A 25,322-nucleotide genomic window follows, 5' to 3' on the forward strand; every position below is an offset into this window, starting at 1 on the left:
GAACATAATGTTGACATTTGTTGAGTCTTGCACACAACATTGTAAATGAAGGAACAGCTCAATAAACTTTTAAAACGCGAAACGGGCGTTAATTGTGGAAAAGTACACACTACGAAAATTGTGAATTGTGGTTCCGATCTGTAAAGGGATTATTGTGCTGTCATGCACCGTGACTTACAACAAGTCTTGCTATAAATGAACATATATTCTGTTTATTTGAGATCAATTTTAGTCTGCGATAACGATGGGTTGGTTGATTTAAGTTTTACGACCTTGACTTGCTCTATGTCGACATTCTCTTACGTCTAATGCATTTAAAAAAAAAAACGTATATTTACGTTCAGGGCATATAATATAAGTCTACCTACAAAATTAAAATCAACATCAACATTATTAAAATAAACAAGAATGGAAAAGAAACAATCATGCACTGTTGCTTTGATATATTTTTTATTAACTATATTTAAGGGGTAATGTCTAAAAAAAACTAATTGTCGTACAAATAAAATATTTCATTTAGGTGCTTTCGTTGAAGTTCGCGTTACATATCAAAATGAATGTCATTGGTCGGAACTTTTGCAAACTTTCAATCCTGGTGTTCTCATCGAGGTCCGCGTTCATTAAACAATTCAATACACAATATTTCATCTAGGTGCTTTCGTTGAGGTTCGCGTTACATAGTAAAATGAATTTCATTGGTCGGAACATTTGAACACTTTCAATCCAGGTGTTCTCATCGAGGTCCGCGTTCGTGATTCAATTCAATACACAATATCAAGTCCGATATGGTAAAATAAATTTTTTTTAAACTCTACGAAGTCCGAGTGAATAAATAGAATTTAGAAAATAAAACACTTTTACGATTCTTCAAACACAATACAAATACTATCCTTTTCGCTGATGCATAATTATTACTATGATTTGTATACTTTTCAATTTGGAAACAGTATACCTTACAATATAAATGTTCCTGATTTGATTTATTCCTCGAGAAAATAAATTTGATTTATTCACTTAAATCAATAATTGATCAACTTGAACTTTGAAAAAGTTACAATTATATACCTTTTCACATCCTTTAATTTAAGGTAATTTAATCCAAAAAACATTGTATCATTTAATTTAGATTCTTTATTTCTTATAAAACCAAGTTAACGGTAAATGAAAGATATTTTTACATATAATATTAACATACAGATTTTGCGTATGACAATTTGCACAACTTGAAACGAGCAACAAGAATGAGCGATTGGTGATCAGATTTGAGAACATACTTTTATTTATATATGATTCAAATTAATTTACACAAAATTTTCAAAACACAATATTTTTTTAAATAAATAAAGTGCCCAATTTCGAAACATTTACTCTGCTTACATAGTTAGGTTTAAGAAAAGGTCTTCTACTTTCTGTTAGAGTTGTGCAGTTTAGAATATAGTGAAATATATCAACCAATCTCTTGAGAGTTACAAAGTACATAGTACCTTTCCTGTCTCATAATTCTACGCCATCTACCGGTTTCTATAGGTAACCGATGATTTTCAGTTCTAAACCTTCATAACGTTATCTTATCTTTATAACGTAATACGTCTAAATATTCTTCAAATTCAAAGTTTTCTTTAAACAGTTTTAAACATAATACTTTTGGAGAATATTCCATTTCTGATTTCCAAGTCTGCTGAAAATGATAAAACAATCTGTTTAATAGTTTGGATTAAAACTATAGTTACTCTGATTTAACCAAATATTTTAAAATCCATATTTTTTTAAGATATTTTTTATACATATCAACCAATCGAAAGTATATATCTTTATTACCAAAGTCTATATAAACTATAGGTATACAATTATATCAACAGCAATAATACATATAATACATACATAAACACAGACTATGTGACAGCAGAAGGTGTTGTAGAATAAACAAACATTATTTTAACATTTCGGATCTAAGCTCAAAAGATCTAAATGTAAATTTACCTAAATTACACAATTCTTTTACATTATTAGTACTCATCAGTTTGATAAATTTGTACATCGACGGTTTTTTCCAATAAAATGGCTTCATATAAATTGTTCTAAAACCTTGAAAACGTGGACATTTGAGGATGAAATGAAACTCATCCTCTATATCATTTTTACAAAAAGTACATATTCTATTATTTCTTGCTATACCATAAACTCTTCCACTTTCTATAGCTAAGTAAATCCACCATCTACGTTGAGTTTATAAATATATCTATATAGTTTACTATCAGAACTGTTTACAATGTTAGACCAAAAAATATACCATACGGTGTTCCACATATACTGACATAGGATAAGCGCCTAGCTCTCCATAAAGCTAGGGTTGATTTTTTTCAAGTTTAACTTTCTAATGCATCAATAAAACTAAATCTCCAAATTTCACAGCCAAATAGCAATATATAGTCTTACAATCTTATCAGAAGATTACTGGTAGATTAACTAAAATATTTGCTTCGTTTTTTTATTAATCAATCGATAAATTGAAGATCTGAATGGAATAAAAACATAAATAAAGAAATTATTTGTTTAACGCCATTATCTTTGACTATCCTACAGGTATACTAGCCAGGAGACTGTACAATGGCGGATCCAGGTTTTGTTCTGTAGATAAGAACTCCCGTTTGTTTGACGAAATTATTTTTCGATTGGGACACATGGTTTGAATCCGCAGTGACCAGTGGTTGTCGTTTTTGTATATATTTTTCTATAAGTGCTGTACATCAATCAGGCCGATAGTTTTCTTGTTTGAATTGTTTGAATTCATATTTGTAATTTTGGGAAATGATATAAACGTTTATGCGGTTAGGTTTTTGCTCGTTGTTGAAGGCTGTACGGTGATCTAATTCATTGGCAAGTACACCACATCTTCTTACATTTATTCGTTAAATCATGTAGATCTTCATCAAGCCTAAATAAATAAATGATTTTGAAAATGTACTTATTGTAACTATACAACTTTTAATTCCAAATAATTATGTTTATCTAACATAGAATTATTATCAGCGGAGACATATATACACCAATTCTAAATTGGTTTAAAAAACAGACGCATTAATATTGTCACATGAATATGTAATAGTGTGTTTTTATGTAAAAAAAATCTGTGAATATCTACCACCACTGTTACGGCCTTAAGAGATAAGCTGTTCTCGCGAGCTTTGAATAAACAAATCCAAACCAAAACAAGTACATAAAATGCATATTTTTAATCACAATCTTAATATAGAAACACTTAAATTGTGATACACATTTTTATGAATAATTCAATTTTATTAAATCTTTGTCAATCAGGCATGTACAGCAGCATCAAGGGATTGTAAATATACAATTCCTAATATACAATTCCCTGGCAGTATGACTTTGTATTCTTCTATATGGTGACCTTATTTGAACTAAAAGAAAAAGAAGAAGAAGAAGTCTGGAATTATCGCTATCTGTTCGACGGTCTAAAGATTACAGTGTGTTATCCATCTAGGTGTTCTCGTTGAGGTCTGCGTTCTAAATCTAAAGCATTTCATTGGTCAGAAGATTTGCAATCTTTCAATCCAAGATGTTCTCAATGTAGTCCGCGTTCATATTTCAATAGGATAAACTATAAGTGTAAGTTTTCGATCCCAGTTAACAAAGTAGATTTTTTTTATCCGAAAAAGACGGATTTTCTACATGTTCTACAATAAATTTGTACAACGATTGAATATTGCTAAATGCATCAAATTGTCCAGGTCTAGATCGAACTTGCTTTGCTTCGTCGAAAGTACGAATATAGAAAAATCACAGATTTATATTAAAACTAGAACGTTCAAGAACAGTTAAAGAAATCATCACAATTTGTTTATTGTTAGTTATTTTGTACAAATATAACTATAATGCGAACCCGAAGTTGTAATAAAATTAACGGTACCAATTTTCTTGCACCAGATGTGCATTTCGACAAAACATGTCTCTTCAAAATAGCACGTGAAATCGCAACTAAGCGTGAATTCTTTGGAAAAGCGACGGAATACCTATTGTCAATTTCAAGTTCTGTTTCGACATCATTGTAATATATGTCACTGGACGTTAAAATTCAATCCTTAATTTCGTCTTCGTCAAATAGTGCTGTTGGTTTCTTTTTATTATCATTACATACTAGTATACATGAATACACCCCAAGTTATTCCCATGTAAAGTCATTTACTAGATATTTAGTTCAAAGTAAATTTTAAAGAGAAATTTAAGTCGTATTAGTTCGATAATGCTTCAAAATAAATATAAACTGAGGATACATGTATAACTGCCATATTCCGAATTCCCGACATTCATTTATGTAAATGAAGAAAAGATAACTATGATCGGTATCTGTGTGAATCTACGGCTCAATCAAGCTTCATACAGAATATGAATTTTCTTGATTATGATTGCCAAGGAAAAAACCATGCAGGAGATTAAACTAGCCCAATTGATTTGTGTGTGAACTATAACAACTGAAATCGTAATTATGCTGTAGTGTACGCTGGTGGTTTCTGTAATATGAAGGCGTATGGCAACCATTCTACCATACTTAGTTCAAAATTTTAAAGTACACCACAACCCTTTTCTTTGTCCATAATACGCTCAGGAGCATACATCTTACTATTGTGCATGGATTGGTAGTAAATGCAACTTTTTAACTGTAGTCCATTTGATATCAAAGTATCATACTACTACTGAGGCTATCGTGCAATACCCCCACTCCGCATTCATAATAGTTTAAACATGCATAGTTAAAATTTTAGATCCTTCCTTTATGGTTTAGTTCAACCTGCAACACATTTTATTTGATGTTATCAATGCTAAACATGTAAAATGAAACAATAACTTACTGTAATACTAATATATAAATATGTTGTATGGTCATACAAACCGAAATCACTACTAGACTAAGTGTTGACACGCTCAAATTAACAAAATTGTGTTTCAAAAAACCAATGCACAAAATTGATATCATAGGATTTAGTTAAACATTTAAACCAGTTCCAGGAATGTATTACTTGACAAGAACAATTAAAATGTAGGACAAATTCGGCTTACAACACGAACTTTGTTCAAATAATAGTACCAAACATGTGACAAAATGACGGGTATGTAACAGAAGTATCGAAATCACTGATGGATTGGTGGATAGCTACTGTTTGTTCAACGTTCAGTGACAAGTATCTCATGTGCATATTACAATACCAAATTAAACTAACTTGAGCAGACGACAAAAGCGAAATTGTGACAAATTTTATTTCCTAGTGTTATTTAGGAAGTCAAACATGTGTATGGAAAGTAAATTTTACTATTTTTTATTGAACAAGATAAGAAGATTACTATTATTTATTGAACAAAACAAGAAGTTCAAAACCGGTAAAAGAAATTAAACCCGGTGAATGACACTCCTTATTGCTGAATTTGGGTTTGGCTGACCTTTATTTCTATTACGTTTTAAAACAATTATTCAAATCAAATATACAATTATTTTACTACTTTTTTTGGGGGGGGGGGGGGGGGAAGTCATTGACCCTAAAAAAAATAACAACAATACAGGCCTATAGTATTTTGAAGCAATTTTTGAAGTATTCAAATAAAATGAAACGTCTTATATTTTTTACAAATACAAGGAAAAAGCAAGTCTGTCCAAAAAGGATTGATATTTCAGAAAAATGTATAGTGTGTTCTTTGTAAACGTAAACCAGAATACATATAGTTGTCTATTATAACAGTCACAAACCATGTCTAGAAATAAAAATCAGCAGTTTACCATCCATGCAATAATATTTTGTCGAGAGTGATCGAGGAAACTTTATCAGATAATTCAAATTATCGGACACTTAATTTTTTCAGAACATTTTATTGTTAATATCCGAGCCATAAAATACATACATTATATCTGGCATAGTCCCAGATTATATTCTCTGGTAATATGCATCCTTCATTTAAAGTCTTGTTTTTCTTAAACACTTTACATCGTATATCAGGGGCACTGCCGAAAATAATCTTTAAAAAAGCAAATTCAAGTTGTAACCTTTAGAACTTGTATGTCTGATAATTTGCTCACATGACAAGAAATTTTACAATAAACATTGGTCACGCACGATAGATTCTGATGTAAGACATGTGCCGTTACAATAGCCAGTTTGCACGCATCAGCGCACACATGTTTGTCGAATAGGCCAGTTGATTGGAGGAAAGTTACCGAAAACCACGCCTACCTTTAACTAATATCCAATCAAACGCCTTTAACATAAACATAAATAATACATGGGTAAAATTACAGAGATTTTGTTGCGTATTCAATATTTGAAAAAAAATAAACTCTTTATTATTCAAACTTAAAATTATAGAATATGCTCGTAATGCATTTTCGCAATTTACAATACATTTGATGTTATACATAATTTCACCTACCTAGTGAGGAAAAATTACAAATAAAAATTGCAAATTACAACCAGGTTCAATGTTCAGTGTTAAGTATTTCATATATGCGCAGGTCCTGAGGCAGAAAATCGAATTATTCATTCACTTATATGATCTTCAAAAATAACGATTGCGGGATGATGGACAGGAAGACTTCAAACGTAGGAGTGTGAACTATAGCTGTCAGTAACTTAAGTACTCTTAGCTAGTGTTTTTTTGTTGTTATGGTAAGGGACGACATCGAAAGTTCAATGAAGAATACAAAACTGAATTCACATAGGTTTTTTACTGACCTCCACACCCCCCCTCTTAACTTAATTTGGTAAAAATTGATTGACCAATAGGGATATATGTAAAATCGATTTTAGATTAACAAAACTTGCAGCAAAGTTGATCCCCCCCCCCAAACTATTTGATTTAAGTTTTTTTTTTATCCTACATCGATCTTTTGATGTCATCCCTAAACAAGTGAATCTTTCATTGTTGAAGACCCTTTAGGGAATATAAAGATGAACAGGAATAAAAACGCTGACCATTAATTATTTGTATTTTTGTTAAACATTGACTTTGTCTGCGATTACTGGTTCCGTATACGTTTACTCCATATTCCTTTATTTCTATAAAAGCCTCTGTCTTGACAGTAAGTTGACATTACGCCACGAGTTATCGTTCCTGACGTTATCGAATAACGTTCACACATACAAGCCAATGCAGCAGGTTCTGCAATCACAAAGTGATTAAATAATCTGATAAAAAAAATTACTACATGTAACCAAACTTATTTAATGCCAGCTACAAGTAAACAGACGGATTTGAACAGAAATTATTTTTTTGTGCGTATGCTATAATGGTTCATTTTCAAAATTTATTATCATATGAAGAACACGTTTGAGCAATATATTTCTGGACAAATACGACTTCAATACGATAAAAAAAAATTGCAACCAATATAAAAAATGATGTGGTAGGATTGGTGGGAGATATCCGTTTGCGCCAAAAATGCGTCCTTTTGCGCCACAACTTTTTTTCTCAAATGTTACGTTTGCGCCACATGTTTTAAAATTAGATGGTATGATTTGCGCCAAAAATAAAACATACGATTGTGCCAGTTAAAAGAAAAACTACTTCCCTACCCCTTTATTCGGACTTGGGTCCGGCATTGTAGCATGTTTTTCTTACTGCTGCTGCTGCATGGGTACTTCCACATTTAAAGTATGTAGTAGCTTTTAACTTTTATTCATTGTCCAAAAACCGGGTTGGTGATGAGACAACTATTCACGAGAGACAAAATGACACAGAAATTAATAACTTTAAGTTACCCATACGGCCTGCAACAGTGAGTAATTTTTACAAAGCACTCTCTTTTTCTGTCAAAATTATATCTTTAACTTTAAATTGACAAATGCAGGAAATTATTCGTAAATAATGTACTAAACACTGGGGAACATTCATAATAGAAAGTGGACAAATAAAAATCATGATTTATAGGGTGTTTTTTTTCGGAATTTACTCATGTTTTAGTGAAGCCATTTGTAACGCATCTTTGTCGGAATTAAAATAAAAACAAAAAAGTTATAAATATATATATTCATTTTGTCTTCATGTCTCTCACATAAACATTTTACCAAGCTGACCACACTCTTACTTATTAGTTGGCGCGCATCAACATTAAAACCTATGGCAAATAACTATGTCGGGAAATAAATGAAACAAAAGCAAAATTATTTGTCCTTTTAATCATTTTAACTTTTAAATAAGAACAACACATTTTATTAAAATAATCAAGTATTAATCTTTTCGATACAATTGTTAATTGCTTAGATTAAAGAATATATAATTGTTTGATCAGTTGTTATATTATTTTGCACGTGTCAATCGGTTCATTGATTTTCGGTATATCTAAGAAAAATGGGCACGTGCCTAGAAAATGTTGAATATCTTTTTTATTTATGATTATTTTTCTATAAAATTTGAAATTTATGCATTAAATATCAATCTTTAACATAATATGTAAAAATAACACGTATAACAGTACTCTTTCTAGTCCTAAGTGGCATTGTATAGTCCTTAGTGCACCGTTAAGGAGTCCTTAGCAGTGTTTAGACGTACCGCCGTAAAACAACCATCAAAAACCGAGCAATTATAAAACTTTTTACTGAATCATATTTTTAAAGTACTCTATTTCTGCATGGATGAAGCAACGACACCACCATCGCCTTAAATGATGGAGTAAAAAACTCAGTAATTCAAATGAATCACACGTGAAATTTTTCATGTTCTTTTCACTTGAACTTTGCAAAAATATTAAGGTATTTTTAATGATTTCAATTAAATTTTAGAAAAAAGATATTATTTTAACAATGTAATTTTTAAAAATTACGTGCATTTTACGTGTACCAAATTCCGGTGATTTATGCATGAACTATTATCATAAGATTCACGTGGAACCAACCAGTATAAGCAAGTTTAAAGTATTTCAAATGACAATTAACACTTAGACTATAGCCATACAGTAGGACAGTAAATGAACAAAAGACAAGTAAATCAGAAACATGCATGGATCACGCAAAAACATGCAGGGGCGACACTGAAGTAATGGGAGTTTGCTTCTTGCAAGAAATTGGCCGTGAAAACAATTTGATATGAAGACAAGCCTTTGTTTCAACTTTGTTTTAAAATTTCCAACATAAGGCTGTTACGGCCCAGATCAATGTTCTTAAGCATCACATATTTTTCTTTCATCTTATTGTTAGCTTTCTTAAATAAATATTTACATATTATAAACTATATTTTTTATTATTTCTTTTTTGTTCAATTTCAGTTTAAAATCCTTTTTATTTACCATATTGGACTTCTTATTGTGTATTGAATTGAAACACGAACGCGGACCTCGATGAGAACACCTGGATTGAAAGTTTGCAAATGTTCCGACCAATGAATTTCGTTTTACTATGTAACGCGAACTTCAACGAAAGCACCTAGATGAAATATTGTGTATTGAATTGAAAAATGAACGCGGACCTCGATGAGAACACCTGGATTGAAAGTTTGCAAATGTTCCGACCAATGACATTCATTTTGATATGTAACGCGAACTTCAACGAAAGCACCTCGATAAATTATTTTTTTGTACGACAATTAGTTTTTAATTTGGACATTACCGCTAAAATATAGTTAATAAAAATTATATCAGAGCAACAGTGCATAATTGTTTCTTTTCCATTCTTGTTTATTTTAATAATGTTTATGTTGATTTCAATTTGGTAGGTAGACTTATATAATATGCCCTAAACGAAAATAAAATGCATTAGACGTAAGAGAATGTCGACTTAAAGCAAGTCAAGGTCGTAAAACTTAAATCAACCAACCCATCGTTATCGCAGACTAAAATTTATCTCATATATACCGAATATATTTTTATTTATAGAGAGACTTTTTGTACATGTACGTCTAGGTGAATGACAGCACAATAATCCCTTTACAGAATCGGAACCACAATTCACAATTACCGTAATGTGCTGCTTGTTCGCAATTAACGCCCGTTTCGCGTCAGTGACCGATATTACAATTTGACACAGTTTTAAAAGTTTTTTGAGCTGTTCCTTTATTTGCAATGTTGTACAAGACTTAACTGTTTATTAAATTCAACAAATGTTAACATTATGTTCATTCATTTTATTATTTAACACAACATTGTTTTTATTACAAGCTATTTCATATATCAATATACAGCTAGGGAATATTTGTTGTTGACCGAAACTATAAGATACATCGATTTAAACTATGTGAAAAATAAATAATTTTTGTAAGATACTTTAATTTCCGTGTCTATATTTAATTAACGAGTACACTATAGTAAGACAGAAAAAGAGAAACGGAAATATACAGGAATACCTAAAGTTTCGTAAGACATTGCAATGGACCATACGTTACTTACATGTCACAAGTTTTCATAGCACTCAGCAAGTTTTGAAACGAATATGTGAGATAAAGATCTACTGCATTCGGGCAAATTAAAAATATGTTAAACATCTAACTATTTTATTTTTAACAGATTCACAAGTTTTGAAATTTTTAAACCGTGCACCAATATTTTATTGTTTTTATTTAAATTCCTTATATGTTACGTGTATTGATCATTCATTTGTTTAAATTGTGAAGTATATTACTTTAATAAGAATACACGCATTTATATATATAAGTCGATAAAGTTTGAAACAAATAAACGAAAGATACATCGATGTTGTTTTGCTTGAGTGATTTACCTGTTAAAAGCTCGGGTCGCAACACGGTTTAAAACGAATTGATACCAGTTTGAAATAGTTTAACGGGGGCGTGGCCTATTTGTTTGACGTAACTTACCGCCAACTTGAATTAAATTGAACGACCGCAAGCGAAGCTATTTGACTGGCATTAAAATGATTTGATATGCATTGAAATAAATTAAAAATGATTTTTAATTTTTGTCAATCTTTATCAAATGACGATTAATTTCATTTAAACAGCGTTAACACGTTTTTGTCCGATCAAGTTAAATTGGGGTTACTAGTGATGGTCAATACACACATGAACAACAAAATGTTTTCTTCTGAACTAGTATCTTTGGCAAACACAGCTGTCCAGTGCAGAGGGCTAGACAATAATACATCTACGTCGTTTACACAAAACTCATTATAACAAAATGACATAATCTTCTGACAATAAAACGAATTATCCAGCATTGAAATATATCGAATATATAGCTATCAAAAGTACCAGGATTATAATTTTATACGCCAGACGCGCGTTTCGTCTACATAAGACTCATCAGTGACGCTCATATCAAAATAGTTAAAAAGCCAAACAAATACAAAGTTGAAGAGCATTGAGGACCCAAAATTCCAAAAAGTAGTGCCAAATACGGCTAAGGTAATCTACTCCTTGGGTAAGAAAATCCTTAGTTTTTCGAATAATTCAAAGTTTTGTAAACAGAAAATTTATAAAAATGACCATATAATTGATATTCATGTCAACACCGAAGTGCTGACTACTGGGCTGGTGATACCCTCGGGGACGAAACGTCCACCAGCAGTGGCATCGACCCAGTGGTGTAAATAGTTATCAAAAGTACCAGGATTATAATTTTATACGCCAGACGCGCGTTTTTTCTACAAAAGACTCATCAGTGACGCTCTAATCAAAATAGTTAAAAAGCCAAACAAATACAAAGTTGAAGAGCATTGAGGACCCAAAATTCCAAAAAAGAGCATTGAGGACCCAAAATTCCAAAAAGTTGTGCCAAATACGGCTAAGGTAATCTACTCCTGAAGCTCATTCTCCCTTCAAGGAGATACAATTAGTCCCACTTTGTTTAATATATCCATAAATGATATCATTGATATATTAAAGAGCTATACTTGTAATCTTCTTAAAGCAATGGACTCTGAAGTTTTCCCAGACAATATAATTATCCTATTAAAAAAAACAAATAAGGTTTTCAAGAGTGTATACGTATTTTTTTCGAAATATTGTGAAAGTTGACATTGTCAGTAAATGATAAAAAGACTAAGACTGATATTTCAAAAAAAGAACACGAAGGTAGAAAAGCCATTTATAAAATATATTTTGTTTTGTCACAAGCTGTATTAAATATGATTTTATTATGACTATACAATTGATTTATAGATTATTAACACCACATACAATGTTCCATCCTCTTGTTCGTCTGTGCTTGTGTGTCTTTTTCCTCTCGGATATGTCGTTTGTCTATTTGCCGATTAATGTGTTGATTGTAAATTGTTCGTTTTAAACATTCAGGTTGATTTGGTGAAGTCGTCGTACAATTCCCTGCGAACAAATATAGACGGGCGATTCGGTGTATGGTTTTCTCGAGCCACCCGGATTGCTGAACGAGTGAGTATTTCTGACATAATGATACGAGAACAGCAAATTTGGCAGTTATGTTCACATTGAGCATTATGATTATTTCAATTCTAATTTAACTTGTATGCATAGGTACGTGGCATTAATAAAAAAGAAAAGACACAATAAAAACTACGTGTTCACAGACATGTGAGTTTCAATGTGTTACGGCCAGAAATCGCCTTTAAATTGTAGCCAACAAAAGACACAAATCAATAGTAAAATTTAACAATATTTAATATACAAAAGTTTACACAAATATTACTGTTAACTTAACTGTCAAAATATGAGTCCAATCTGTGATCTTTATCTGTATCCGGAAATCTTTCGGAATCCAATTTAAATATTACGTTCACTACTAATGTCACAATCCAGTATGATGTTGTTTGTAGAATAAAAATGTCAATCCAAATGCTGTGAATACTAATGTCTATCAATGTCTATGTCCAAGTTTTATTATGAGAGTTTAACTTTAGTGTCTGTTTATATAGTGTTGTAATGGAAAATTCTAGAACACTCTATAATGGAACATTGTGGAAAATCCTGGAAAGTTACAACGGAAGTTTCTGGAATAACGTAGAAGTTTAAATTACGCATCTTTTATAAGGATCATTCTAGAAAGTTCCAATCATTCTGTGATTGTTCCAGTGATTCCTAAACTGCACAGTTATAAGATTATTTGGTAAACAACTATCAGGCCATAAAGCACAAATTAGGCCAACATAAATAAACATAATAATTACAATATCATAACAAATGTCCTAATGTTACAATACAATAGGTAGGTTGATACAATATAGGCCATTTGGGATGACGGTCGGAGAAATTTGGGCTGCCACCGGAAAAGGAGGGTATATTGGATAGGGACAGAAATTTTGCCCTGCAACAGGCCACCTACGGACCCTCAAAAGAGTTGTTGCAAGGGTTCTTAACGTGCAAAGAGCGTGGCACTCTCTTTACACGAGGCATCGGATTTAACGTCCCCCCTTCTGACCGGACGTGACTGCGAACTTGATACATCCCGCACAGCCAAACGGACGCCCTACTTCGGCAAGCGTTTTACTGCCGGTCGGGAGAAGACCAGGTGACCATATTTCTATACCCCAGCCACCCTTTTTCTTTACATATCATACATTCAAACGATGTAAATGTATAAAAGAATCAAATGGAAGTCACTAATTACTTCCGAGAAATGTGCATGAAATGGGAAATTCGATTTGAAAATTTCGCTAGGATGACCGTAAATCACAAATGAGATGACCGTAACAGAATCAGCGAATGAGGAATTTAAAAATTCTTCTGAAAGAAATAATATTTCTATGGTTTCCGAGTCATGTTGGAATCCTTGGAAACACGACTGATGGGGCAAAGAATGCCCTGGGTGACCCTTTATCTAACTGTGATATACCATATACTGATTTTAAATCTAATATTAGAAAATATGTTTTAACATATTGAAACATGAAAAGAGTAAAAAAGATAATAATAAATTGCATGAAATTAAACTTATTTAGGCAAACCTTATAATAATTGTATGTGCAGAAAAGATCAGTGTGTTATTTCTAGATGTCGTATTGGTCATACTAGAATAACACACGAGTATCTTTTAAAAAATGAAGATGAACCACAATGTGTACCTTGCAAAAAGTAAAATCACAAAAATACTGAACTCAGAGGAAAATCAATTAGGAAAGTCCATAATACATGGCAAAATCAAATAACAAAACGCATCAAAAACGAATGGACAAGAACTGTCATATTCCTGACTTGGTACAGGCATTTTCAAATGTAGAAAATGGTGGATTAAACCTGGTTCTATAGCGCTAACCCTCTCATTTTCATAACAGTCTCATCAAGTTCCGTTGCAACTGCAAGTATACTATTAAACATGTTTTAATAAATTGTATTGACTTCAGTGTCAATAATATGTATGATTTATTTAATAATGTTCCATTAACAAATATTGTTGCATTTTTAATAGAAATTGGAATGTATTATAGAATATGAAAATGTTATTATATTCAAGTCGTTTTTAATTTTTATCACGTTATCTTACTGTTGACTTTTATTTTTAAATAATCAATTTGCTTTAGTCTAGAATTTTAGTATATAGTTTGTCTTATTTTTAAAATATGCTTTGAATTGTAAAAATTTTCGAATAAGCTCTCGCCGCGATATAGCCTTTTTGTGCTTGTAAAGCAACCAACAACCAATCAATATAAACGGATTGTTTAAAATTTTGTCTTCAACATGTTACTCTGCTATACAAGGAAACAAATCACCAGAGTGAGAAGATCAGCAAGTAAACAAAAATCAATAAAAAAAAATCACGAAGGTATTCCCGTGTCTTTCTGGGAAAGAATTCGATCTGATTAAGATTTCCAAGGACAATGGAATGTTTTTTTTAGGCAGTTGGAGAGTTAAACTGTGGAAAGCATTCGACACACACTCAATAGATCGATGTAATACGTCAGACCAAACACACCTTTAATACTGGTAATGATACGTTAAAACAACACATACTTTAAAAGTAAAATAGTGTACAAATAATCTACATATATGAGAATATGGTTATCACAAAGTAACATTAGAATAGGTCCAGTCGTTTATGAGAATAATTACGGACACTAATAGCAGTTGTCACCATTTCTACGATTTTTTAGCAGTGAGTGCACGCATATTCCCAACTAAACATCATTCTGTAACTTTTAAAAACATTTGGAGATTTAGAAATTTTTCATACAGGTTTTTGCAGTTTTCAGGGCAACTATTGTGGAAATTCCAAACTAAGTTTAGAGCAATTTGAAATTTTGTTATTTTTGCTGTTCCGATGTTCACCATTTTCACCATTTTAATGACAGGTTTCTCTTGTGTCCATGAGACGGAACATAACATCAAAGTATATCCGGGTTCGACTTTCTATTGTACGAGAGAAAATGCTACTTTAATGGTTCAGAACATTTTTATAGTTTTGCATTGTTTCCATGAGAATGAAAGCAATTTTGTTTATTCTTCGAATGCTGGTTAACATTACTATAACATATTATTACGTTTGGAGGACATTGAATAAGTTTATTTTAAAACGCTCCGGACTTATCTTTTCTTTTTACTTTCCAAATGGTAATCATGGTAATATCAGCAATGCTTTCGGTTACACGTAAATTTGACATTACACACAATCGATATGTTTTGAAATGTATATACTTTCAGTTAGACGAAGAAGACAGTGGATCTGAGTTTGAAAGATCTCCTTTTGATCAAGTGAATGAAACATATTTTTACTAGAAATTCAAACAACTGATTTTGTTAACGCTACTAACTGCCTATCGCGAATAGCAAAAAAACGGTCAGAAAAGACAGTTATAATAATGCACTCTTTTGTCCTTTTGACGTTATTGGTTGTGACTTTTTTACTGATAAATTTGTTTTCCATCCATTTCGGTGTGAAACTGTGGTGTAAACCCCTCACTTGTATGACAGTTGCATCAAGTTCCATTATATTGTCCACGATGCGTGAACAAAACAAACATACTCAAAGAGTAAAACTGTAAAAAAAAAAAGGGGTACAGCAGTCAACATTGTGTTATCATCTTAATCACTATAAAAACAACAAATGTAACGAAGAAGCACTAAAAGGCATACATCAAATTTAACATCCTCATTTGGCTTATCTTATACGATTTTATTAATCTATATAATGAGTACCCGTAAAGGATGGAATGTATTCATTACTGGTGTAAAATTGCGCGTTTGAAATTCGCACAGGTAGACATAAATTAATTTTGTCGTTCAAAGTATGACGGCATTCATAAATACAGAGTCACGTAAACTATTCACTACCCTGAGTGATTAGTCGATTGTAACAGGGAACATCAGGAGGAGCTTGGACTCCTGAAGGATATTGTAACAAGCCAATATTTCAAATAAATATTTAATTAATATGTTGTTAAAAAAAAAAGTAGATATAACAAAAAACAGACTTAACAGTAAAAGGAATAATAATAAATAGAATAATTGTGTGGTTCAAAGAATACGGGATACATAAGTACAGAGTCACGTCAAATTTATATCATGAAAAACAGACTTAACAGAAAAAGTAGTATTAATGAATAAAGTAGTTTTGTCTTTCAAAGTATGCCAAGATCAATAAGTAAAAGTAATATTAATAAATGATGCAAAAATTTTATCTCCATAAGTGAGTGTAATTTTGTGCTCCGAAAAATTTTCAATTTTCTGTTGTAAAACAGTCTTAGAGTCCTTTTTTTTTGGATTTTCGTATGCATAGAGGATTTTGCTATGTGTGGCCTGTTTTTGTAGTCAATTATGTTTCTGGTCTGTGCGTCCGTTCTTCTGTTCGTTCGTCCGTCCGTTTATTCTTCCGTCTGTCCCGCTTCAGGTTACAGTTTTTGGTCAAGGTAGTTTTTAATGAAGTTGAAGTCCAATCAACTTGAAACTTAGTATACATGTGCCCTATGATATGATCTTTCTAATTTTAATGCCTAATTAGAGAATTTATTCCAATCTCACGGTCCACTAAACACAGAAAATGATAGTTCGTGTGGGGCATCCGTGTACTGTGGACACATTCTTGTTTAGTCAGGAGATAGTTAGATTCTTTTGACATTTTTTCTGTGCGACATCTGAATTCAACTCACCAGTGTATTAAAATGGCCAATATACAAAGAACACTATCGGTTCATTTCTATATTCGTGGTTTTAAGGTTTTAAGGGGATAACACACGACGAAATAATAAAGGAACTTGAAAAACAAATAAAATTAGAGTGTTAAATCCATTCAATTGATAGAAAAAAAGCTGTGTTGTCACTTTAAGCGACATAGATGCCAAAGAAAGGTTAGAACAGTGTTATTTAACAACACGGCCACCAACAGGAGGGAGGTACCTGCCCAGAAAGGACCTGTTGAGGTGAAGCCTACAGTATTGCTGAAAGTACCAGCAATATAAGAAGTCAGTGTACCAAAGGGACAGGAGGGGCCTGTTCCAAAGCAATGTGCTCCAGAGGGGACAAAAGAGGATGTGCCACAGGACCTGGTGGTCGAGGCTGTGGAACAGTCAGCTCCGGTAGCAGCTGACCCAGAGGTAAGTGTATCAGGAGAACAGGAGGTACCTGTTCTTGTAAATGGTATGGAGACACTTGCCACCTCTGAAGAGACACTGGTCACTCCAGATGAGACGGAAGTGCCTACAGCACACAGTGAGAAGCAGTCAGCTTCAGTGCCTGCCAGCACAGACCCCATGGGTTTCAAGAGGGAGATACCTGACACATAGAAGGGCAAGGAGTCTCAGGTTTGGACAGGCCCAATAAGTGGGTATAAGGAGAGGACCTTGGAGGTGAGTGTCAGGGACGTCGCTTGTCCACTTCCTAGATGCCCAGTGATGACGAGGCACTTGCGGGAGCATGCATTGGGGGATCATGTGTCCCTAATGTTTCAGTCAAGTTTTAGCAGAGAGGTGATGTCCAACCAAGGCTTCCACCAGTTCAGGGGCCATATGGTGATCCTGTTGGCCAGGTGGCTCACTGGCCGAAAAGATATAACATAAACTGAGTTTGTCTCCTGGCTGCAATAGAGAGCAGCCATCCCCAGGGATTGCAAAATTCAAGGCGTGGACATGCCACCCCTGAGGGCAGTTTGTCTGGAAATGAATTGGCAGAAGTACAGTGTTTATTCCCTACATCCTATCACCAGCCCGGTAGTAATCCTGTATTGGAGGGTGATACTTAGTGTGCTTCGGTACCTGAACCCAGCACACAGAGCATGTGTCGCTCTAGATAAGTACCAGGGAAATAACGGTCCAGTTTATGACCTCCTGTGTCAGGCAAGCTCCATATTTTACCGGGTGGCAGAGCCCGTCGTGGCTCAGTCAACAACCAGTGTGCCAGTGCAGGAGACTACTGTTCAGGCAAGATCTAGACCTGTAGCTGTTCCACCAGTTACCCAAACAGTGCAGTCAGCAACCCAGAAGGAGGAAGAAAAGAGGGTCACACCACCAGTGGCAATCAACCCGAGTGAATCCTTGGTGGTTCTAGTGTTCCACAGCACTAGAAAGTTAGTAGCAGTGACGTCTGTCGCTAGTGCTGTGGCTCAGGCTAGGGACTTGTTCGACCTGGAAGACCAGGAGGTCGTGCTGACCTACCTGGGAGCTGAACTGACAAGATCTGTGATAATGAAGTTGTTGCCAGCCATGGCAGAACTCACTGTCATACTCAAATGGGCCATCAGGGAAGTGACTTTTATACATTTTTACATATCGCCATATTGAAGAACGGTATTGGTGTATACGTTGTTTTTTATGGTCATGGTTTTCACTTTTTGTTCCATGCTGGAACTGGTGCTTAATTTTAAAGGGGGATTTAGTAGAATAGCAGGTAGTTTAGATTAATTGGAAATTCGAGGGGAGATTATTGAACTGGCAGAAATAGAGATCTTTGTAAATTTTGATTATTTGAAGTAGATTTAGTTTTTTTGTGTTTTTAAGAGATATGTGATCAAGAATTCTGAGTTGTAGCTCCGAGTAACGGACATTGAGAAATTTTATTTTTTTTAGTTGTCTAAGGCAAATAGTTCAGTGATTTATTCTTTATATGCCATGTTTTTAGGGAAAAGATAAAATTTAAATAGAGACCCAATAGCCAGGGAACAGGGGGGTGGATTTTAGAAATAACCCATTCGTTGGTTAGGTCAATTAACTGAGTAGTTTGAATTTTATGGATAAGGGGCGTCTTCAGTTGTCAGGCCTTTGTCGGAACTTATAATTCCTCCTTTTTAGGAAGGAGGGGGTGTTATATCTTTACCCTAGGCCCCGGGTTATCCCTGTTAGGAGTAGATAACTGATACCATTCTCCCTGCCAGGGGTAGACGATGGACACCAATGGGCTTCTGGTTGGATACAGCGGATGTCGGAGCTTGCGCACGCATGCAGCGCCCTCTTCATCTCATGGTCAACGAAGTTAGACGCATAACGAAGACACAGCTTACAACGCCCGAGTAATAGGTAATTACAGTACTTAAGTCTGAGTCCTTCTTATATATATATAAAGTCCAGTTCGGGTCCTTTCAAGGGAAATAGTCTTTCCCCAAGACGAACACCACATTACAAACAAGGAGTATGCACTAGTCTAGAAGTTGTAAATTAAGTAAGTTGAATATACCTGTAACATGATAATATACTAGTCTTTTGAGAAAAAAGACGCATTATGCCATTATAAAGATATGCCAGCATTATCCCACTTTTTTACATAATTATTATATTGTAAATCATGTTGTATAATAATACTGCAGATCAAGACTAACAAAGATAATTCTATATAACCAGAACAATCCTCTGGTACAATTTCTGTTATACTTGCATCCATGCTTCCATCTGATTTGGCCTTGTGAATAATTTCTTTGATTGTGTTCATCTAGACTTAAGCAATACAGTCTGTTCAGGTAGGCTTTCCCAACATCTAAGCCTTTCATTTGCTCTAGTTTAGACATCCACTCAAAATCAGAAAAGGGTCTACCAGCCAAAGACAAAGCATTGACATTTCTATACAATAAAGACAATTTATTCATTACAGCTATGTTGAGTGATTCAACTCACTTCGTGGCTTGATTCTAAACCACGAGCTGCTTTGGATATCCAAGCTTAAATTAAAACATATCCTGAAACAAAACTTGACACATGCAAATTAGCCTCCTTTTAAAAAAATTACTAAGACTGAGGGCACGGATTCCTTAACATGATTCAAATCTCTTGTATAGATATATATATTGATTGAAAGAAAGGCAAGGATTATAGTTCAAAGTGTCTGCATTGTTAATTTTCATTGCTTTATATATGCAAACTTTATTATGTATCATTTTTTAAGCCATTGGCCCATATGGGCGTAAAGAGCTTTTTCAATAAAGTATTTTAAAATATCCCTGTTCTTTATATGGGTATTACTGGTTTCATGCGATTTCAAAGTCTCAAGCTTTGCAGTGTTTCATTGCTGTTCACACCACGTACGGCTCATCAAATTGTTATTTTTTGTCACTTGACAACCATGGTCTTCCTGTTTCCTTCTTAAACCTTTCTTTGTGATTTTTTTTGTTCATGCCTACAAAAAATATGTATTTGAATCACCTTGCTCTTGGTTACTGACGGTTTGTTGTTTGTTTGTTGACGGCTGAGTCAATGTATCCGTTGATGGGGTTCTTTTTAGTCCTATAATATAAGACTCTGGAGGTTCATATCATTTACATTCAACGTTTTTTTTACTATCAATGTTGAACCCCAGAGTCTTATCACATCCATCCATTTTCTCGTAGCAAAAATTGAAATTAATAATCCACTGCCAAAACAAATAAAATTATTAGGAACAACCTAAATATGAATGAAAGTAACTTCTTACCGCATAAATAGTTTGAAATAATGTTACTAATCCATCACTTTTATCCTCAGTTGGCAAACAATTTTCTTCTCGCCATTTTATTTCAAATATTTGCGCCGATTCATAATTTTATGGATTTCGTGAATGAAACGAATTTGACGATATTATCTATAATCAGTATAGTACAACGTACGAAAACACGACCAATTACTGTAATAGTGTCATGCAATTGATCTATACATTAAAGGCGGAGAGAATACAATTGGGGTTTACAGAATAGAGAACAATTGGCCAAAACATAAGTAATAGAAAATATGGGTTCTATTTTTTTCTTAAACTTGATGAAATGCCCACCCCAAGAAAAAAAAAGTATAAGTACATTGTTTACAGTTGAAAGGAATAATGTCCAAAATACAGTCATAATGTATCAACAGATTAGTTAAAAATATGTTTAAACATAAATTGTAGGTATATCTTATCATTAATAGTTCGTACCCAATAATTCTTGTAGGCTAGTCAGTCAATCGTCGGTGAAATCTAGTATGTTGTGAGAGCTGGTGATACATGTCCTTCAAAATACTAGTTCACACAACAGTGAGCGAGCCAATTCTCATTCACCGAAAGTTCTCTTGTCCAATTGTAAAACATCAGCCGCAATAAATTTCTAGTTGTAAGAGCGGGGCGATAAAGGAGTAGGGGCAATAAGGCCCTTATTTGGCCCAAAAATTACTGCAAATTTAAAAGTTATCATACATATTCTTAAACTACTGAAAACTTGACTAAGTAATAAGGTACTAAGAAAAACAAAACAAATTTGACATCGAACAAGTTACCATGGCAACAAATCATGACTTAATTAGCATATTTTGTTAAATTTCGTGATTTTCCTTGTTTTTTCATCAAATTTGAAGTATATTTTAGATTGAAAAAGTATGTGCGCACTCAAGAAACAACTTTATATTTGGTGAGATTATGCCAATAGTTATAATAAAGCTTCTGTTAAATTTTTTTTTTGTTTCTCGGCTGCGCACTATGTTTCCTCAACGGAAATAAAGATAGAAAACTGCATAAATTCTGTATTTTCATCGTTTTTGTGAAAATATTATGCTGATTGGGGGGATGTTTTTCAGCTTTCTAAAATAAACAGAAGTTCTTCTTAAAATGAGTCTTTATTTTTGTAACTCCAAAGATCGAATGTTATATACATACAATTTATTAAACAATAATCAATCATAATAATATGCCAATCATAATATTATTGCAGTCTCACACAAATTAGACATTTAAATGAAAATAACTATTCAGGGGGACTAACTCTGTATTTCTATAATATATTCAAAAAGGGGGGGATCTAGCTCAAAGGTTTTATTTGCTAATATATCATCTTTCCTTAAATTGTTTAACTTCGAATTAATTCTATAAAACAGCAATTAAAGTATATTGTGTGTGAGACCTGCTAAAATGCAATACATACATATTCATCAGTACAAAAACCTTTCTTGTTAAATATAATTTTTACAATTAATATTCTACTTTAAAAGATACAAACGAAATACCTCTTTTCCATAGTTTCCCACATCTCTGTTGTCACTATTAAGAAGACTTATTAAGTATAACAATAAATATTTAAGCCTAAAAACTTTGTTTCCAAATACTAAAGACGGCATGTTCTAAATTTAGTAAATATGAGTTATCTCCCTTGAATGATACAATCTAAATATAAACCTATAACCTAAGTAACATTCCGGTATCAATGAATACCATTAATTTATTAAAGTATATTATTCATCATCTTTAATCTTTAAATAAGACTTAATAAATACTTCAATTCTTAGATATATTTTATATAAGTTAACAATATAAAATTAATTAAGATTTTCTTCATAAATCAATTTGGCATCATATACATATTAGATCTTTAGCATTCAATTTGCATTTACTTATTTTGCAATTTAATTTAAACAAATGTTCCTTTCTTATATTAAGTAAAATATTACTTATAACGAATTTATAAAATCAATATCAACTCACCTAAAATAAACAGAAGTTCTTCTTAAAATAAGTCTTTATTTTTGTAACTCCAAAGATCGAATGACGCTAAACCTTTACTTTGGTTATTTCAAATTTTTAGTCACATGATCTTTGGAATTACGAACTTCTGCTATTTTCTCCAATCAACTTCTTAATTGAAATTTAGTGACCTCCCTTATTAATCTTTTATTGGTCAATAACTGGACACTGACCGGATTTCTATCTGTCTTTCATTTCTCAATTATCTTTAGCGTCACCCTTAAAACGGATTATCTCGCTTATTACATGAAGACAAAGAATGAGAACATTTTCTTTGTTCGCTAGGATTAGCGTATCTACACAAGATTTATTTGATTTATCTTATACAAAGATTTAATTTCCTAAGTGTCTAGCAAGCTATTCTTTTCCTATTTTCTTGTTAAAAACTATAATTTGTGCTAAAAGTTTACGTAATACTATTTACAAATGGCTTTGTCTACTATCTAACAAATCCAAACTTATTTACATGTCTTCTTATTTTATCTAACAACTAGCGTTTTATGAAATACTATTTACACGTTCTTTTCTTCTCTTAGATCCGACTTTATTTTCTATCCTTAACATAGTTTCTTATTCAAATTATTTAAGTATTCAATGTAATTATTGCATTCTTTAATATTTCTTTATTTATAACTAAAATGCAGAAATATAAACTATTAAATTTCTTTTTATATTAAAACATATTTGAGGTGTTTTTAATGTCACAATAAAAATAGTATACATTATGACGTAATTGTGACGTCATCAGATAAAAATCTTAATGTTTTTCATTTATATTTCTTGACCCTATGCATTTCTAAACATTATGTGCCAATTTGAAATAGTTATCAAACATTTTATTTTCTTGGGCCAAAATTGGGCCTTAATGCCCCTACTCCTTTATTTCAGAATACGAGTTCATACACCGGGGTGAGCGAGCCAATTCTCATTCACCAAACGTTATCGTGCATGTATCAATAGAAATAAATAATAGCTGGCGAAGCAACATTTGCATTGTAAAAATCGAGTTGTTACAAAGAATATAAGCAAGTTGTTAGAGAAGACAGTTGAGAAAAAATCGGCAATTTTAATCTCTCGGTGTTTGTAGAAACTCTTCAACACTAAATTTGCTCCTTTCTTGACAAGTAAAGTTTTTTTTAACACTCTGCACAACATTTACAGGCAGGACACCGGCACTGCTGCAAATCGCATCCTTCGCATTTCTTAGTATCTAATGTGTCTTCTTTGAAGTTGTCTACGGTCAATGAATTTACAATTTGACGTCTGATACAAGTGCTGGTGTTTTTTATGATATCACGTATACATTTGCCGCGGTGGTTTTGAGCGACAAAATAAAGTTATCATATAAAACTAAACTGAATCCATCTCTGCCATCCCTTGCGCATCTGCCAGCTTCTTGCCAATTGGACAACACTGATTTCGGACATCCTATATGAATAACAAGGTCTATGTCCCTGATGTCCAGTACCATACCTAATGCGACAGTAGCAATTAAACATCGGATTCTGCTATCTTCCCGTTTAAACTCTTTCAGGGTGCGTTCTGAGTCTTCCGATGTACTCTTATGGAACATTTCCACAAGCAGGTTACTTGCCTTTTTCTCCTGATTTGCATAAGCATGTAATTGAAGGTTGTCTTTTAAACACAAGAATAAATAGGACACCCTATCAATTGACCTACAGTAAACCACGATTTTCTTGGAATTTACTCCGTTTTCCCTGATATAATCAATAAGCCATTTTAGTGAAATTTCAAAATCATTACTGTCTCTTTTCCTTATTTCAATGAAGATGTTTGGTCTATCCGGTGACTTGAAAATAATATCTGTGTCAGCATCTGTCAACTGCAACGTTTCCATGATGTCATCCTTAACTTTCTGTGTGGAGGTTGCTGTCAGTGCCATTACGGGTGCACTGAAAAAACTTCTAAGTTCATGCAATGATTGATAGTCTGTCCGAAAATCTTCCCCCCATTCAGAAATGCAGTGTGCTTCGTCCACACATATCATACACAAACGAGACTGCCAAATACTTCCAAGGAAGACCTTCTTCCAGAATGGTTTCAGTACAGATTCGGGTGAAGAGAATATTAAATTATATTCTCCATTAGAAATGCCCCTTATAACGTCTGTTTGCATGTCTAAGCGAGATGTAATTTTTGCACACTTGATGTTCCAATTTTCCAGGGTTGACATCTGATCGTCTATCAAAGACGATAACGGGGAAATAACAAGAGTTATAGGATTTTTGTCCATTTGTAAAATGACTGGCAACACCATGCACATTGTCTTTCCAAAACCTGTTGGAAGCAGACACACAACATTCTTCTTCTGTAAGGCTGCTACAGCCACCTCAATTTTGCTCTTCTTTCAGCTCAAAATTTATATTGTAACTAGATTTAATCTCATTGAAGTTTGTGCGTACACTTTCGGCATCCATCTCGACTTTTTAGCGCGCTTTTCACGTCACATGATTCTAGTAGATGTACCATCATGGCCACGTGTTCTAACTGTGATCGAGAATTTGAAAAAC

General features: G+C 33.1%; 2 protein-coding genes across 2 annotated transcripts in view; one reads left to right on the plus strand and one right to left on the minus strand.

Annotated features, from left to right (window-relative positions):
• The window catches only part of LOC134698121 (uncharacterized), a 28,929-nt gene extending 11,296 nt beyond the window's left edge, over positions 1-17,633 (plus strand). The window contains exon 6 of the mRNA XM_063560411.1: positions 17,314-17,633. Within this exon, the coding sequence (XP_063416481.1) occupies positions 17,314-17,633 (320 nt within the window). The remainder of the gene's footprint in view (positions 1-17,313) is intronic.
• A 6,443-nt stretch (positions 17,634-24,076) lies between these two features.
• LOC134698122 (uncharacterized) lies at positions 24,077-25,075 on the minus strand. Its single transcript, XM_063560412.1, has one exon. The coding sequence runs from the start codon at positions 25,073-25,075 to the stop codon at positions 24,077-24,079; it is 999 nt and encodes a 332-aa protein (XP_063416482.1).
• Between the last annotated feature and the right edge of the window lie 247 nt (positions 25,076-25,322).

This window comes from Mytilus trossulus, chromosome 14, assembly GCF_036588685.1.
Source record: "Mytilus trossulus isolate FHL-02 chromosome 14, PNRI_Mtr1.1.1.hap1, whole genome shotgun sequence".
In the NCBI taxonomy this organism is placed as follows: domain Eukaryota; kingdom Metazoa; phylum Mollusca; class Bivalvia; order Mytilida; family Mytilidae; genus Mytilus; species Mytilus trossulus.

Bases quoted from the DNA above. Each gene is read 5' to 3' on its own strand.
- LOC134698122 (XM_063560412.1), bottom strand. From the start codon at position 25,075: ATGTGCATGGTGTTGCCAGTCATTTTACAAATGGACAAAAATCCTATA.